The sequence below is a fragment of the Scaptodrosophila lebanonensis genome, unplaced genomic scaffold, assembly GCF_003285725.1.
Source record: "Scaptodrosophila lebanonensis strain 11010-0011.00,11010-0021.00 unplaced genomic scaffold, SlebRS2 tig00000024-arrow-pilon, whole genome shotgun sequence".
Taxonomy (NCBI): Eukaryota; Metazoa; Arthropoda; class Insecta; order Diptera; family Drosophilidae; genus Scaptodrosophila; species Scaptodrosophila lebanonensis.
The window spans coordinates 7,061,753-7,079,473 of NW_022060538.1; the positions used below are offsets into that span (position 1 = coordinate 7,061,753).

At 35.5% G+C, this 17,721-nt stretch overlaps 1 protein-coding gene and 1 long non-coding RNA gene across 2 annotated transcripts; one reads left to right on the forward strand and one right to left on the reverse strand.

The window, feature by feature from the left end:
• Positions 1 to 12,034: 12,034 nt before the first annotated feature.
• LOC115621245 lies at positions 12,035 to 12,513 on the reverse strand. Its single transcript, XR_003995256.1, has 2 exons — positions 12,406 to 12,513; positions 12,035 to 12,352 (listed from the first exon to the last, which is right to left on the reverse strand). It is a non-coding gene; the product is annotated as an uncharacterized LOC115621245 (long non-coding RNA).
• Positions 12,340 to 17,596, forward strand: LOC115621244. The gene is made up of 4 exons (XM_030514835.1): positions 12,340 to 12,582; positions 14,898 to 15,044; positions 17,169 to 17,345; positions 17,410 to 17,596. Exons 1-4 carry the CDS (start codon positions 12,441 to 12,443, stop codon positions 17,499 to 17,501), a joined length of 558 nt encoding a protein of 185 aa, XP_030370695.1. The 5' UTR covers positions 12,340 to 12,440; the 3' UTR covers positions 17,502 to 17,596.
• Positions 17,597 to 17,721: the final 125 nt, after the last annotated feature.

Sequence of the window (17,721 nt, forward strand, 5' to 3'; positions counted from 1 at the left end):
GTTTTTCTAATTCTTCTATTCTGAATGTAGATTAGGTTGTCGCGGGTTGTCAGGGGTATAATCTTAGTCTGAATGTATCTACCCCGAATTTTGTTTCGCTTCATCAACTTGCCACGATTGTACTTATTACGCAAAAGCATTCCTAATGAGTTTCACATTGTAATTAATATGGGTCGGCAAAGTAATGGAAGAACACGACGACAATTTCGTTGCTTAATTTGCAACACAGGCAACTGATTGCATATATTTAACCTCTTTTCTGGTACGTTGGCTTTTCGCAACGATTTAGTTTCACTTTCTGCCTTGATAATTCACCATAGATTAGCCCAGAGGGGCAGGTAAAACTTTTGTGCCAACAAACCTAGCGTGAAAATTGAAAATCCATGAAAACACGCTCACCACTTCTTCTTGTTCATAGATTCGTAAGTAATTTTTCATTCATGAAAACGGAAATCACCCATTTCGTGCAAATCCAAGGCACGTGCGGCGATAAAATGGCGTATTGCTTACAAAACGAAAACCAATGGGCCCCAAACAAATACAAGCCAAGTTTATTTGTTTTTAAAAGACGTTGTGCCACAGCTAATCTCATGCCTTGCACGATGTTTTGTCGTTTGCAACGGCCTCAATGCCTTTGCCTTAATTTATCTTGCTCGTAAATTCTTGGTATGTTGTTTCAAAATGTTGAGTACCTAAGAAGATAAGTGTCCAATTGTTTCATTTAATGTGGCAGCGTACTATAATACTGGGGATTTGTACTGATAGTGGATACTGATACCATCGGATCTAAATGTTTTAAAAATGAACTTCCAAATATTTGCTCTTGGACCTCAATTTTCTGAATATGATTTCTTAAGTTCCAATTTGTCAATGGCTGGCAAACAGGCTCTGTCGAAGGATTCGCAGAAGCTTAACTGTGTTGCTCTCAAAGCTTTGACCAGTTGTTTAATTTTACCAACATATCAGTCGATTTATTTATTTATTTGTCTGTCCTGTATCTGTTTCTATATCTGTCTGACTATCTATCTATTGGTTTAAAATATTCTTTATATCAATTATATAAAAAAAATTGTGGATTAAATTAAATTAAATCCAGAAAGCCACTTTCTATATTAGTATCTTACAAATAATATTCGAATTTTTCATTTTTTTAATGAACAATATATTCATTTGAATACCCATGTATTAAGATTAAATATGACCTTTTTCGAACATGTACAGTAATTTAAATTCAATTTAAATACTTAGCATAATTTGGAAATGTTTTCTTTGTAGCAACCTTACTTAAGAACCCGCCTAGGCTAGTACGCTTGAGATTAAAAAAAATCACTGTAGCTTATCTTCTTTTATGAAATCAGTTACCAAAAATTACCATACAACGGATTATAAATATACCTATTCCCAGGAAGCAAATGAGTATAGAGCACCTCCTCTTTTATTGTCCCGCATGCTAGCTAGGCTAACATTTCCTAAATGATCTCACAGAAGCGGATCAATAATAAATAAAGGAAATTATAAGACATCACAATTAATCTAACCTAACCATTGTTTCTAATAATATCGAAATTGTATTGGATACAAATAAAGCTTCGATAATAATGTACTTATCTAATTAATAGTAATATGGAAGGCTTTTTGGAATTAGCTATGATTGGACGGACCCCCTCCGAATCCCTTGAAGTGGGGAAACAACTATTCTCGTTTGCATTTGTGACATATTAGACTTAATTGCATCTTAAAAAGCCATACTCTTGTAAACAATACTTTAGATTGGATAACTTTTAAAAAGCTTTTGGTTCGGAAGTAGTTCAAAGTAAGCTATTAAGGAAAATGAATTGCGACGGATTATGGTAAATGAATATTTTCAAAACAATCTGCTGGAAGTTTGCAAATTTGTTGTTTTCTTTCTTTACGGATTTCAAAATCCAAACCGAATCCAAAACTATGAATAAGATCCAATCTTTTTGTCTACAAACATACAGCCGATGTTGATTGTATCTGCATTTAGTACGCGTATATACCTCTATAGGGGAGATCGTTTGTAGAAATGCCTTCAATAATATTCTTAATCTCATCATTGTCTTATTCCGAATGGAGGGGGTTTCCAAACACACAGGGTCTAATATTGATTATGGCCAATGAATAAATAAATAAATGAGTGCCAGACCGTGCATTTCCTTGATGACAAGCAACAAACAAGTCGCATGTCAAGGGCCAAATGGAAAGTAATTACATTTGAATAAAACAGCGACAATTTACACAACTTCGGGCAGTTTTTAATTTAAATTCTAATTAAGAACGCCACTCATTTTGCTCGCTGGCTGTTGGCGAAAACTATAGAGTCCTAAGGTTCAGTGCTCTTGACGTAAAATCGTGACAAGCCAGAGCCTAGCGAAAACCCTATTAGAATAAACGTAAAGTGGGTAAATATTTGCATAACTAAGTATGTAGTACTCGTCAGTATGTGTGTGAGAAAAAAATTGCTTTACTCGCACTCCACTTACTTCCAGCTGCGTTTGTGGTCGCAGTTTTCATTAGTTTTATGCTAAAAAAAAGTTGAAACACAAACGCTGTCAAGGATAATTGTAAATGACAGTAAAGGCACGCATCCAAAAAAATGACCTACAGGGCTCGCACAGTTCGTCAGCACGTCACTCACTTGAAGATAAAGGGCTACAAAAACAGTTATTTCAGTTTTGGAAGGGTCAGCACTCACACTAATTGCGGGGTCAGCGAGCCCCGACATACTTACTACTTGTACTATATAGAACATACATATACTGGTAGTTCTCACATACCTTGTGTGCAATTTGAGCAAACAAACCTATGGTGTTGATGATGGTCGACGGTTTGATGGTGATGGTGATGTCATGGATTGCGTGCACCCAAGCCGTCATCAATTTTTCAGACCCAACGTCCACGACGGCCCAGAGCCAAGAGCCAACAGCGAACGCTCAGCACAAAGTTTGGGGAAAAAGTTTCGCTCTTGGCAAAAAAATTGGTCTACCGAATGGTCGTAACCCATAATCAGTGCGGTTTAATCGTGTTTTCTGTGCATTGCCCACCCGAACCCCCTAATATCCGCACACAGGATCTTAACTGACCGCATTGCTTAGCTTTGTTGCAAAGGTTTTTAGCATGCGGCATTGATTTTTTTTCCTGTTGTTTCGTTTTATGGCCTCCTCCAACATCAGCGAACTAACTTACTCTTACTTTTGTACTATGTGCGTGAATTTGCATATTATACTTAAATGCCTACAGGGTGTCTGATCTGAGCATATATTTAGTATGTAGCTAGGCAGAAGGTTGCCTTGTGGAGCAGTTTTATGTACTGTGGAATGATGACGCACGCACAAATGCCTGAGCTTTGCCAGATATACATACGAGTGTGTCGTTGATTTCGTCACCGATTTGAAATCAGCAAACCATACGTGTCCCACTCAAACGAAACGTAATACAAGTATGTAGCTATATTCGGAGGGCCTCTGCTGTTTATAACTCAACTTAAAATTAGCCACGACCATAAGCACTTTATTAAACTCTCGTTAGGTTTATGGCACCATAAACCACGGTTTTATAGTTTTTAAACAAGCTGTAACTATGCACACTCATCATTCTAGCAAATGACCAATTTTGGAATGCAAAACCAACCCTTTTTCCAATTCTTATTTCCAGTTAATGGTAAAGGAGGCGTGAGTCATTCTATTCAAGTTTCAAAAAGAAGACGTTCAAAAGAGTATTCAATACAGTGAATGGAAATTAAAAAACATCTTGATGGATTTATGTTGCTGATATTTTAAAACAATTCAAATATTTTCGAATCGTTACGAAACTGCGGCTTCGTTTTGCTTAGAGAGATATGACTAAAGCGATTCTAATCGTTATGTTTATATAAGTAAAACCTCTAAACCAATTTCATCCAAAGTGTTGCATTAAACACAAACTTGTAAACCAAACTTATTTGGCGGATACAAAGCAAATCTCCAAAATCGACGATTGACAACTAGAGACATTGATGATCAACCAACATCATCTTAAGAATAGTTTTGTGCCTCGTAAATGTCAAATCTCCTTTGCTGCAGAAGACTTTTCAAGTCTACTCTATCGAGACCACAAGTATTATTTGGGAGGCATAATGCGTTCAGTGAGGGTCGTGATTTGCCTCAATAACATCCAAAAAGTAAAGAAAACTGTGATTGAAATCGTCATGTTGGCATTAGAGAAAGAAGCAGAAGTTCTGTGTTCTGTAACTGCTCCGAAACGACTAAACACGTCCTAAATATCGGATAAGAAGCGCGTCGCTACCAGTCCCGGATCAAACCACCAATTCCTAGATTTTTCAGCACGACAATATGCCATCATATTCTGGCCTGATTGTGACTCAGTTCTTGGCCGAACTGGAAATAAAAGTCACCACTCAGCCACCATACCACGGACGCGCCATTAGTCATGAAAAGCCAATTCCGGCTGAGGCCTATAACAAGAGTATGTAAAACTAAATTACCGTCTATTATTAGCAGTCTATTTTTAATTTGATAATAAGGATTTGTATTAAAATATATAAAAATGTTGCATTTTCTAACCAATTCGGATCAAATTCGATCAAATTGCTATTTTCAAAATAAAACTGGAGTATATTCTTTTTCAATTTCAATACTGGATAGTTTTGCTCATGAAATGAATAGCTTATTAAATTGCATACATTTTAAAACTAAATATTATTAGTAAATTATTATCAGTCCCTTTCCTGTTTCCCAAACTTAAATATCCTGCCAAATTTGTATTAAAATATATAAAAATTTATTTTCTAACCAGTTCGGGTCAAATTCGATCAGATGGTATCCCCTTCGAATTGCTATTTCCAAAATAAAACTGGAGTATATATTTTTTCAATTTCAATATTGGATAGTTTTGCTCTTCAAATGAAAAGCTTATTAAATTGCACACATTTTAAAACTAAATATTATTAGTAAATTAATATCAGTCCTTTTTCTGTTTCCCAAACTTAAATATCGTGGCATAAAACAGTCATTGGGATACTAGATCAAAAGGAGTCCATTTTGAAGGCGATAATAAAGATTTGTATCAGTCCTACGAGTTAATTCTTTTAGTCAGTGGAGATCGGCTTGTAGAGCGGTTTCATAGTTGGAAAATTACATATTTGGCACGTAATGTCAAATATAACGTTTTGTTGACCGACTTTTTATGACGTTTAACGAATTTTAAAATTTAGTAATTAATACTATAAAACGTAACGTATAAAACGTTGTTTTAAAACAACTTATATAAGTAATTGGGACGATTATTTTTGGGCAAAAATTAAAAATGATTAGTAAAAATTTATATATATATTACGTTCTATGTTATTAGAAGGAGTCGTGCTAGATTATGCTGAGGCATTACCTCTAACTCGAATTTTGCTGGTAGTATACAGATATCGTTCAAAAAATGAGCGCTACGGGAAACCTTTTTTGAGCTTTTGCTTCGTCTTACTATAGGTGTCTCTATATTTATAACTGTAGATAGAATTATATTATTATTATTATTATTATATAAATCAGGCATTAATAGTTCAGCTTGTGCCACAAACTTCAGCCATTGACGTGTTTACAATCCTATTACGTATGAGTTATGTTTTTGGCATCGTGTCCTTTCACGTTTCGTGCTACATAGCAACATAATAGTTTAGCATATAAATGAAGTATATACAAGTTTTTTGTTCATGTTTAGAACTAACGCTGGCCGTGAGTGACGTATGCGCATTGACAGACTTTACGCCGTGCTGTACAATACAAAAAATGGAGAAAAAAAAGACCAAGGATGGCATAAATAAAATGAACTTGAGACCAATATGCATATAAATGATAAATTGAGAAAGTCATGGCTGCAAGCAAAGGTTATGCGAGCGAGCGGCTTGAACCACAGAAAGCCGTAAAACAAAGGGGCCAACAAATGACCAAGAGACAAGGCTACCAAGTCGGCCTGGTGGCATGCAACTTTTGGTAGCCAAAACAAATGAGAGCGCAAGAAAGTTTTGGTCGTTAGCACGCCGTTGAGTAGTACGCGAAAACGCACGAACAAACTTGCATGTAAAACATGGACATTGGAACTACTCATCCCCATCACCATTCCCCCTTTCCATTCCCCTCCCAATTCCCATCACTATTCCCATGCCCACTCCCTCGGTTGCGAGTGCTGGTCAAGCGCAATTAGACTTAGCCGCAATATGAAATTAAAGGACTTAAATTGGCATTTACTCTAAAGCTAATTTGTCTGGGTGGGGTTCCGGCCCCAGAGTGCTCCATAAGTGTATGTGCCCAAGTAGTGTATACGTATAGCAATAATACCCACCATGATGACCTCTAAGCATGACTACCGCTTGCCACAAAGTTCGTGAGAAAATTATATATCGTGGAGTTAAATAGTTTTTTCTTTGTTTTTGTTTTTTTTTTTGTTTTTTTCTAAAGCCGTCGTCTTTATGAGTGCCACAATATGTTGAATGCCACGACTGCTGCACTAATTAATCATCAGTTAAGAGAAAAACACAACTTGGTAGCGGCCCAGATTGTTGACACAATAAAAGTACATACTTCTTTAATTGCGCCCTGGGGCGTAACTCTGACCGTTGCAGCTGCCGTAATTCGTGGTTCGTTTTGGATAAAGTTCGTGATTTTTACATATAATTTTCGCAGTATTTTTAGGGCTAGAACATTTATCATGAATTTAATTCAATTGCGTCAAGAATGAAACAAAGCTATTGCCAAAAATTCTCTGCCATATGAAAAATTATTTGCTTCGGCATAAACAAGGAGGTAATTAAATATGCCATGCAAGAATTATATTTTTCACATTTCGTTCTTTTTCTTTTTTACCTGGAATTTGTATAGTTTTGTGCGTCGCTAACAGTAGCACAACACTGGGGAGAGTTGCGCCAAATATGTGAACTCCAAAATGCTCTTAAAATACATATAAAGAGATGTCAAGATGCAAGCAAATGTTATCTGAGAATTGTGTCATTTAATTTATTTTTTTCTGTATTTATGTTCTTGATAATTCTTTGCTTAATTTGAAGAAGTTTTGAACATAACTTTTCTGGTAATGCCCATATAATTGAAGTACAATTCCTAAAACACATATAAAGAGTTGTCAAGATGCAAGCAAATGTTATCTTTATTAAACTTTTACTTTTTCTAGATCTATGTTCTTCATAATACTTTGCTTAATTTGAAGAACATAATTCAACATAAAGTACAATTCCTAAAATACATATAAAGAGTTGTCAAGAGGCAAGCGAATGTTATCTGAGATATACGTTATTTAGATGACTTCTAGTTGACTGGACATTCAAATTATATTTTTCTAGATCTACTTGTATGTTCTTAAAAATACTTTGCTTAATTTGAAGAAGTTTTCAACATAATGTTTCTGGTAATGCCCGTACACTTGAAGTACAATATCAAACACTAGTTATTTGTTATTATTAGATCTCAACTGGATGTATCACACATATACAAGTATACACACTCTGGATAGTAATTTGTTTATTAAATGGAATCACTGATGTGCTGCCTTTTTAGTTGAGATACAAAAGAATCAATCGTTAAAGAACTCATTTAAATTGATTTCTAAGAAACGAAATTAACAATGACGGACGTTATCGTTTTGACTAAAATAAACAATAAATATAGCAAAATTCTTCAGAATTGATTCATGCCTGTCTCTATGTACGCTATTATCTAGTGGTGTTCAGTTTTTTCATAGGCCCATCTATTTTTTATTTTCCTTTTCTTTTATTTTCAGACTCTTATTATACTTATTATAAACCTTGTATAAATTGGATTAGATCTTGTAGTCACCAACATGTTAGCTATGCTTAGCCTATTCAGTCTGACATAAATCTCAAAAAATATAAGAATCATGGTCGCAAAACTTGGGGGTATCCACTTTTCCCTTTATTATTTAAGAAAGGTCCTTACTGCTCTTATTTATTTATTAATTTATTTAGTAAATCAACAAATAGTGCTGTCGATATATATACAAAAACTATGATTTATATAATCATATAATATTATAAAATAAAAAAAAATATATTTAATAATACAAGGTTATAATTTCAACTTAAACAAGATAGAACGCTACAGTCGAGCAAGCCCGACAGTAAAATAGCCTGTACTCTCCACAAAAAAGAAAAATAAAAAAAAAAAAAATTAAAAAAAAAAATTAAAAAAAAAATTATTAAAAAAAATTAATGAATGAATTAATTAATTTAATTAAATGAGAATACATGTTTATGTTCAGTTTTAACAGCATACATTTACATCACGTACCTATGCGTGTTTATATGCGTGTATGTATGCAGCACAAAGTTGAACCAAAGCAGCAACAACAACAACAGCTGCGGGCAGCGCTGCCGACAGAGGCAGCGCATGAGCAGCGATTTTACTTATGGCTATAACTTTCTTCAGAATTGACCTATCATGATGAAATTTGACATACGGACACATTAGTACTAACTGGATGTACCTACCAAAATTGATTTCAAAATTCCGAGAATTACGAAAGTTATAAGAAAAAACACGAATTGCGGGGGAGTGGGGGGGTGCATCGAAAAAAACTCAAACTCGTACTTTCTCGGTCTTAGGAGAATATGGAAACCAAGTTTGGTTATTCTAGCTCTTATACTTTCTGAGATCCTTGCGTTCATACGGACAGACGGACGGACAGACGGACGGACTGACAAGGCTATATCGACTCGGCTTCTCATCCTGATCAATAATATATATACTTTGTGGGGTCTGCCACGCCTCCTTCTGTGTGTTACATACATGCGCACAAAACTAGTATAGCCTTTCACCCTTTGGGTACAGGCTATAAAAATAAGAAAGCCATATGTAGTCAGACATTATAGACCTAACAGGCTAAAAAAATAGTAATTACAGAAGGAAAAGTAATTCTACTTAACAGCTTATTAACCATAAAGAGAAAGAGTAAAAGGGAAATCTCCAACCCTGTGGGGGACAATTTAAAAGCCAGTCCGACTTACTGCAGTAAGTGGTCAGAGATTTTCGCGGAGATACCTATAAATAAATAAATTATAAATTTTATAGAACAGAGAGAGAGAGAGAGAGAGAGTTCTGTCGAAAGCAAATTATATCACCGACAACTAGCTTGTGGAGAAAAACTACTCCAAGAACAGCCCTTACTTAATCCCTATAAACTGTACATATTTGGCCCGATCAGGGGGCCTAATAGTTTATATTTAGCTTCTACAAGTATAAACAATTTTTACCACTGTTCCAAAATTTGGTCGTGCAAGCTGTTATTCCCTATTTTTTCGGTTTAGTGCGTGCAAAATGTTTCTATTTTGATTGGTCCGTGGGAGCATGTGGGGGTGCAAGTGTGTGTGTGTGTGTGAGTGTGAATGGCAGAAGTAATGGCAAAATAAATTTAAATACATTTTGTACAATTAGTTGCGGGCAAATGGGTTTGACGTCGTTGCGATTGAAACAAACGTTTAGGTTGCCAAAATGGCTGCACATTTATATGAAGATTTATTTCAAAGATATCGCAACGTTGACATTTTCCACAACACTCGGATTAGAAAGGGAAGTGAGCCCACAGTTAGCCCATGTTGACCTCAATGCGTCTAGACTCCAACTGTGTTCAGGAAGTATAGGTGTAAAATATTGGCCCTAAATGCAAACCGAAATGCGCGTCTACTTTGATTTTTATTTTCTGCCACTACGGACTATTTTCGCGCTACGGAAGCAGGTGAGAGGCCAAGAGAGAGACATGACAGGTTGCCGGCTGCCAAGAACCGTGTCGAACATCGCATTTTGTTCAATAGGCAATGAAAGTGATTTGGAAAATTGGCAATTTCGGCAATACTCGTATGTGATGGTTGGCGAGTGGGCGTGCCTTCCAACCTTTTGCGCAATATAGTAGAGCAAAAAAGCAACAAGCGCCAAAAATTATAATTAAGGCTCTGCACACCACACACACGCACACTGGTGTAGTAGTTTGCAACACAAAAAACTGCCAAAACACACACAAACCTCACAAAAAAGAGAAAAAAAATTAAATAATGACCAAAATAACTATTTGCCTAGGTAGTTGTTGTTGTTGTGCGTGCTAATGCCACACTTTATGGCCGCCGCCGCCAACGCCACCAACACCACAGAAACATGCGCCACCACCCCAAAAAGTAGGCTATGCATTGCCTCTAATGCCTTCGTCATTATTATTATATCCACAACACATACATACACACACACACACACACACACACTCATACACGAGGACAAGACGAGGAGACGAGGTCGAACTTCGGCTTCAACAGCAACAACAATCAAATTTCAACAGCCAAATACACGAAGGTAACTAACAACAAAACATTGCTACACACATCCCTGCAAATAAACATATGTAAATGTACACTGAGAAAAAATAAGAGAAACATGCAGGTATTATCCTAGAAAATCCACTACCATTGGTGAAGTTCTATAAGTTGGGTCGCAAAGTTGAAATTGAATTAAATGTTTGTAAATCTTAAAAATTCTACTTTTTAGGTAATGGAATGTTTTAAGCAAGTTTAATCAATAAAATGATCTTCATCCAATTTGTGTTGTAAATCAAGAGAAAGGAATGCAGACTTATAACAGGCCTACTCCCAATTGCAACAGAAGACTGATGCAGGAAATAGAAGGAATCGCTGAAACACCTTCTCCCCAAACCGCTCTCCGAAATGTTTTATAATTCCCTTGCGATATTTTAGACCAATTCGGCCCATGTGGGACTAACAAAGGCGGTCCATTGGTCTAAACTGACACTGGTTTTGTATTACTAAAATCTACAAGTATATGGCAAAGCGTTATACTTACACTTTAAAAGCTAGAAAAGCCTAAGTATTGAATAATTTTTAATAAATACAAGTAATACCTAATATCTCATAAGTCCAGCAGGCTTTCTTGACAATGTAATAATGTAAGAATGATTGTAAATAAAGCAAGGCAAACATACTGAATAGAAATGGCATTTGTAATACTTTAAAAGTTAGTAAAATATATTAATATCATCTCAAAGATCATCAAGTTGGTAAAGTTTTCTTAACAATAATGTCTATACCCAGTTAAGATTAATGTCTGCAGAGGGGAAAGAGATAAACTTAGTTTTCGCACGCGAATATTACTAAAATTATATTCTCCGCTTAATCGATAAACCTTGTTATATTTATTTTGAGATTTTTAACAAATGGTTATAATGAAGAGGTAATTTGTGAGATGGAACAAGCTTAGCATCATCAGCATACATCGACATAACAGAATCTAAGAAGGTATAGGAGAGATAGTTAATAAATAAACTTAAACAAATAATGATCAAGTTTTATTTTAAGTTACATGAGGATGCTTTGAGAACTTTTAAACACTTAGTAGCACTGATAAATAGGTAATAAGAACTAATAACTTATGAGTGCTCGATTTAAAACTATACATACAAGTACATTAAAGTTAGAGATCAGTTCCTTCTAGTTTTCTCCGAGTGCAGGCAAGTACAGTATAAAGCAAACAAAAAAATTCCATCTTAGTTAACGAAAGTCACACGAATTGCGACGACAACGACAATGACGACGAGGACTTTGACTTGGACTTTTAGTTTTAGTTTCAGTTTCAGTTTCTGGCACAGAGAGAAATGCGTTAACGCTATACTTGTACTATACTATGGTATTCCACAAATTACCCGTACGTTCTGAAAGCAAATCTGCCTAGAGAGATTTTGAGCCGTCGTGCCTGCCCACCTGCCTGCACACATTAATTTATTATTGTCGTGGGGGAAGGTTGGGGCGAACAGTCTTGGCGCCAAGCGTGCGCGAGTAGAGCTAAGTAGCTCGCTAGGCTCGGGGACCCCAAAACTTAAGCTCCGTGTACGCCAACAAATTCTTCACTTGCATTTCGAACGCGCAGGCGAACGGTTCGTTGGGTTTCTCAAAGAAAATTATTCAAATAAAGAAGAAATAAAACTAATTGTAAATAACAAATAAGCGTTGATACACAATTTTTGAAGTAAACAATAAAAAATTCTGAAATATATACATATATACTATACTACAACCAAAACAAGTGACTGGAGAAAGAGTGCAAGAGTGACGCTCGCTTGCCAACTTCTTGGCTTGTCTTGGCTTGGCTTGACTTGACTTGGCTTGGTTTGGTTTGGCTTCTTTGAGTTTCGTGCGGCCTTAACTTCTTCGAGCGGAAATAATTTTGGTGTGAAAAATTTGCATAAAATTGCCTAACGGCTTGAGTCAAATAGTTGGGCAGCTTTCAGCTTAGTGCGTGAGAATTTAACGCGTGCAAGGCTAGAAAGGATTTACTCTGAGTCTAGCAATTTTTATATAACTTATCCAGTAACTTATCTGAGTGCTAGTGAAAGTTCTAAAAATCAACATGCAGCCCTTAAAACGATTCACACAATGCGGCAGCCTGACCATGCTCTTTGGCGTCTTCATCATTCTATTCGGCGTCAGCTCGACGGCATTAACAACGTTTGGCAAAACCAACAACCAACCGCCTCCGCCAGTTCCCATAGGTGAGTTAAAGCGCCGTTCCACTCAGATGATAAAGTACGTACATAAATGAGGAATCTTAGAAAAGAAAGGAACCGAAATGTACAAGCATTTGAAATACTTTTAAAGTCGACGAAATATCCAAAGCTTTCTTTCTAGCCTCTAGTTGAGTTGGTAAAGTTTACTTGATATACGTTGGATTGCTTATAAGTAAGCCATACACTAAATTGCAGAGTGGATGGAATTAAAATGGAGTATTTCAAATAACTAGATAGTAAATAAGTACGACTTACCAACCCTTTGGAAAAAGCTGCGTATGCCCTTGAAAGGAATATAAGACCAAGGGATAAGTACAGCTCGAAAAAAGGGCATGACCTTAACTCCAACAAATTCAAATGCTATGCTGGCGTAGCACATATATAAATAAACTACTTTTGATCAGAGAGTGGATTTAACAGCACTTCGAAGAGTTGGGAGATAGAAAGAATTTCTCACTCAAATATCGTGTTTCTTGAACATATAGTATTTCTGAAAATTCGATGCATGGCAATCATAGTAGTAACAAAGATTGTTCAAATAGTTACTGAGAGATTTTTAATTGTCTCAATTTTTGTCAGATTTAAATGATGTTGACTTTAAATTATAATTCTGAGTTCACAATAATTGTAAACCAATAAACCAATAAAAAAGTTTCTCATATTTTAAAATATTTTGAAACAGTCCTTAAAAATGTAAGCCCTAAGAGGTTTATTCTTCCAGAAAACTTTATTTTAATGTACAACCTTTACTGGCTTTAAACAGATATATTTGAGTTTTTCTTATTTTTCGGGAACTAAATTGTTACAAGTTGCAAAATGATTTTATCATTGTATTCCCCATTGAAGAGTTACTTAAAATATAAAACTTTTGATAATCCAATTGATTTTGTAACAGTTCTAAGTATAGCGGTTTAATAAGGAAGTTGAAAACTATTTGAATTAAGAAGAGTAATATTTTACGGCTTAATCTGCAAAGCTGCTCTAAAGACTTGAGAGACAACTTATAAGATTAAGAAAGAGCCGAAGAAGCTTATTCGAATGTCAGCTTTTAATAAAACGGACTAAAAGGTTCAAATACAATTAACATGATATTTTAATATGATTTTTATATTTGCACATTTAATTCTTTTTGTAAATAAAAAAAATGTTTAAAACCCTTCAAAAGTCTAGTTCATCGAGAATGCCATTTTAAATACTATTCGAGGGAAAACCATAATTCTCCAAACCTGTTTCGAAGAATGTTTGCCTGCTTTTTCTATTAAAATTAAGTAAAATATATACAATTGATTAAAACCCAAACTATGTCGAAATCCTGTACAGAGCCGTTTGAACTCTTTTCCTATTTCGCAGCAAAGTGATGATTATATATATATAAGTATTTTACTTTACATTTCTACAACTTATAATAACTAGGCATGGTTAAAAATGTACTCTTTATAAAATGATACAAACGTTATAAGAAAATTTACTATCATAGCTGCCACTAGATCACAAAAAAGAGCAGCTGAAAGTTATATACTATAGGTATTCATAGATATTCCCCATTTTGGAGCTCAAAATTTCCCTAGGTTCAGAGATAATTAAGTATTTCACACAAGCTTCAGCAATACTGCTTCACATTGAAAACTAGAAAAACAAATTAAAATTCCAATTCGAGTGCGTTGTCATTTGGCGAAGGTGAAGCTGCTGGAATGTAAATAAATAAATACTTATTATCATTAATGATAAGTACCTGCATGCATTGATAATTGCTTGAAAGCGCTGGTGCTGGCACGTGCAGGTATGTTCATGTTTACAAATACGCCGGTAGCACATTCCACTCCCCATTACCTCCTTCTCTGCTCTACTAGTATAAATGAATGGCATGACTCTCAAATTACATATAGTATAACAAAACATAAATCAAAAATTGATCAAACAAGTCAGTCAAATGCAATGACAACAATGCTAATGCTCAAGGCAAACGGGCAACGATAAAACGAAATTATCGGCGAATCAGGCCCATTGTCAAGGAATCAGGCAGAGACGTAAAAAACAGCAGTGCGGGGAAATTATGTACGTAATGGGGGCGGTTGTTCCACGAGTTAGTCGCTTTATTAGAACTACACAATACTTGTATTTGCTGGGTGGTTATTTACTTGTATTTTCTTTTGATGGTCTACAAGAGATAGTAAGGGTTTGCGCTAATTAGCGGCATGTTGACAGACAATTAGTGGGATTTACTTGAACAAATTACAGTGTAATGCGTAAACAAATAATTATTCATTTGAGTGTGACACTAATTTGGATTTGATTTGCAGTCAAAGGTCGTGAATGCTCCACCCATGATGACTGTGGCGCGATAGACCGGACCAGCTGTGTAAAGGATCCGAACGATTATAAAATGCGCTGCCTCTGCGGCGACGATTCCCCGCCCTCCAACGGCCTGTGTCCCGATGTTCTTAAAGGTAAGGAATTTTCAGCTAAACCTGTCCACCAAATTCATGTCACCTGGCTAAGAGGCTTGAGACACGACACACTCGAGAAAAACGGTCGAGAAAATGCAAAGGACCCCAGCATCGGACCTCGTGCTCATCAGCAATGCATGCGCACAAAAACTAATTGTTAGACATACATTTTATTTATTATTTAAGAAGACTTTTTCTTGCTTTTTCTTCCTCTTCTTCTTCGCCCTGCTCTGTTTGTGCACAACTCAAGGGTTGCACCTCCGACCCATAGGGCCCAACACGTCCACAAGTTTACGAATGGGCTTTAGGTGGCCTGCAAGGCAGTTTCAAGGCGCCAAATGAGAATTAAACAAAGCATCCCCATCCTCGGACTACAAACACATATATGTACATATCTACACATATGTTTATTTATTTAGTTTTCGTGTCCTCTTCACACTTGGTTTTGTTGCCATACGTTACTAGTCCCATTGTGCTCTGCTTTTGATTTTGTTGGGGACTCAGCACACAAAAGAGCTATTTGGTAAGACAGTGCCCTTACTAAGTCGACTTCGAAGTCTATTTTGCAGTCCATTGGCCAGCTGAACTACTTAGATCGCTCTCAGAATTAGTGATGGTCCATTTTACAATTATTTTGACATGTTTCGAGTATTCAAAGCAGGTTTCTCACTTTTTACATTCACAATGAAGCAAATGGAAGGAACTTTGCTTCGCATTCAATCAACTTTTCAAAAACATTTCAAAAATGTAGACCACCTCCAAACCTTAAACAGCCGTATGAACTCTTCTCTGGGTACCCTCATACAAGTAGTTAAATGTGTTGAAAAAATTCACAAATACTACTTTAATGTTCTATTATAATTATAAATATCTCAAAATATTGCATGATATTATTTCAATCTTATGTTTTGGTTCGAAAGTTGTGCCTATAAATCATTTGAAGATGACAATCTTAATATTTGTATTGATCATTTTTTGGAATATTTAAAGAGTAGTGTCAAAATCTTGAAGAGACACATTCTTTTTAGAATTTGCTAAAAACTGATTCAAATCTCGAGAAAATGTTGACCTTTATTCTATTCAGTATTTTGATTGATGGATTTTGTTAAATGCATAATAATAAAAGATATAGTATGTAAAAATTAAGAATTAAGTTAAGAACTGGGTGATGTTCTCACAGTAGTATACTAAATTGCATCGAAATCGAATGGAGCAGACCAATCGGAAACAAACATTGAAATTAAAAAAATGTTCGAAAAAATTCTATTTTTGTTATGTCAAAAAGCAAGCGCTAAAGTACTTCGTCTAATTTAAAATGATTGGGTTATTGTAAAGCGAATCTTAAGACAAGTAGCTGAGAATATATTAGAATCTTGAACAAACAGGTAGCTGTTCTAATAAGATATGTGAAGAACTTCATGAAAATAGTAAGACAAAAAAAGTATAAAATAAGAAACTAATAATTGTACATGCTTGTTAATTATAAATAATTTAAATATTCTTGTTTTTCGTAAAACGAAAAAGTTCATTAATAAGTTTAAAATTAAACGACACTTTTCAGTTTCAAACGTTATTAAAAATAATCTTAAGAAATGCTATACTTGTATTCTTTTTACAACAGTACAACAGGAAATTTCAAAAATTTAAGAGGGGAATCACCGTAGAGCATCCCACTTAATCGAGTTTCGGCTAATGGAAAATGTGTATTTTTTTGTTATTAGTTTTCAAAGGTTTTTTTTTTAAATTATACTTTGTGCTTTCGTCTAAGCCATAGATACTATATTATTGAAAGAGTATATAAATACCTTTACGTAGAAAGCGTGTTCTTGATTTAGTATAGCGGGCAAAAAGTGTGAGGGGAAGATTTGTCGAGCTAAAAAGTAGCAGCCGACAAAGTGCTGAAATGAGCAAGGGCCGTCTCTGGGTTTCCTTTATGGGTCGTAATGTCAAATTTATGGAAGCATGCCGTGACAGCAGAGCCAGCAATGCCAATTTGCGACATGCACAGCAAATTGCAAATGTACACTCATACAATATACTCGAGAAATGTTTTTCATACTTCCCTAGCTAAATACATGTTACACATTGCTAAACTATTGTAAATCATATTTTTGGCTGTGGCAGGTCTACGTCACAAATGCATCAGCAACAATGATTGTGAGGATGGCATGGTTTGTCAGTTCGAGAACAACAATCGGACCATTGGAGTTGCCAAGTTCATGTCCAGCAAAACCAAGTTGTGTCTTTGTGACAACGATAACGGCTATGTAGAGGATTTACTGCACGACATCTGTAGTGGCGGTAAGAACTTTAAATTCCTTTAATTCTATAAACATAATACTACAGGTACTTTTTTATTTTACAGCCAATCTGCAAGCAATTGCCAACGTCTTGGTCTCACTCTGTTCTTTGGTAGCGCCGTTCATCATTTCCGCCCATTTGCAGAAACATTTCTAGAAGGCTCCTCACAGCTGAGTCTGAAACTCATGAATGTTGCGTTTACTCCCGTTTAGTGATCCATGAAATGTGCCTCAATAAAACCAAACACATTACTCTATCATCATTTTTTTTAATATGTAATGAGAATCCTTGCAATACCTTGTCTAATGTTCTTCAAATTGTATGTATGCTCACAAAACAGGCTCAGTAAATAGGCTGCTGAATTGGCAGCTCCATA

Bases quoted from the DNA above. Each gene is read 5' to 3' on its own strand.
- LOC115621244 (XM_030514835.1), top strand. From the start codon at position 12,441: ATGCAGCCCTTAAAACGATTCACACAATGCGGCAGCCTGACCATGCTC. The intron at 12,583-14,897 runs GTGAGTTAAAGC...TTTGATTTGCAG, and splicing joins GCCTCCGCCAGTTCCCATAG to TCAAAGGTCGTGAATGCTCC. The intron at 15,045-17,168 runs GTAAGGAATTTT...TGGCTGTGGCAG, and splicing joins GTGTCCCGATGTTCTTAAAG to GTCTACGTCACAAATGCATC.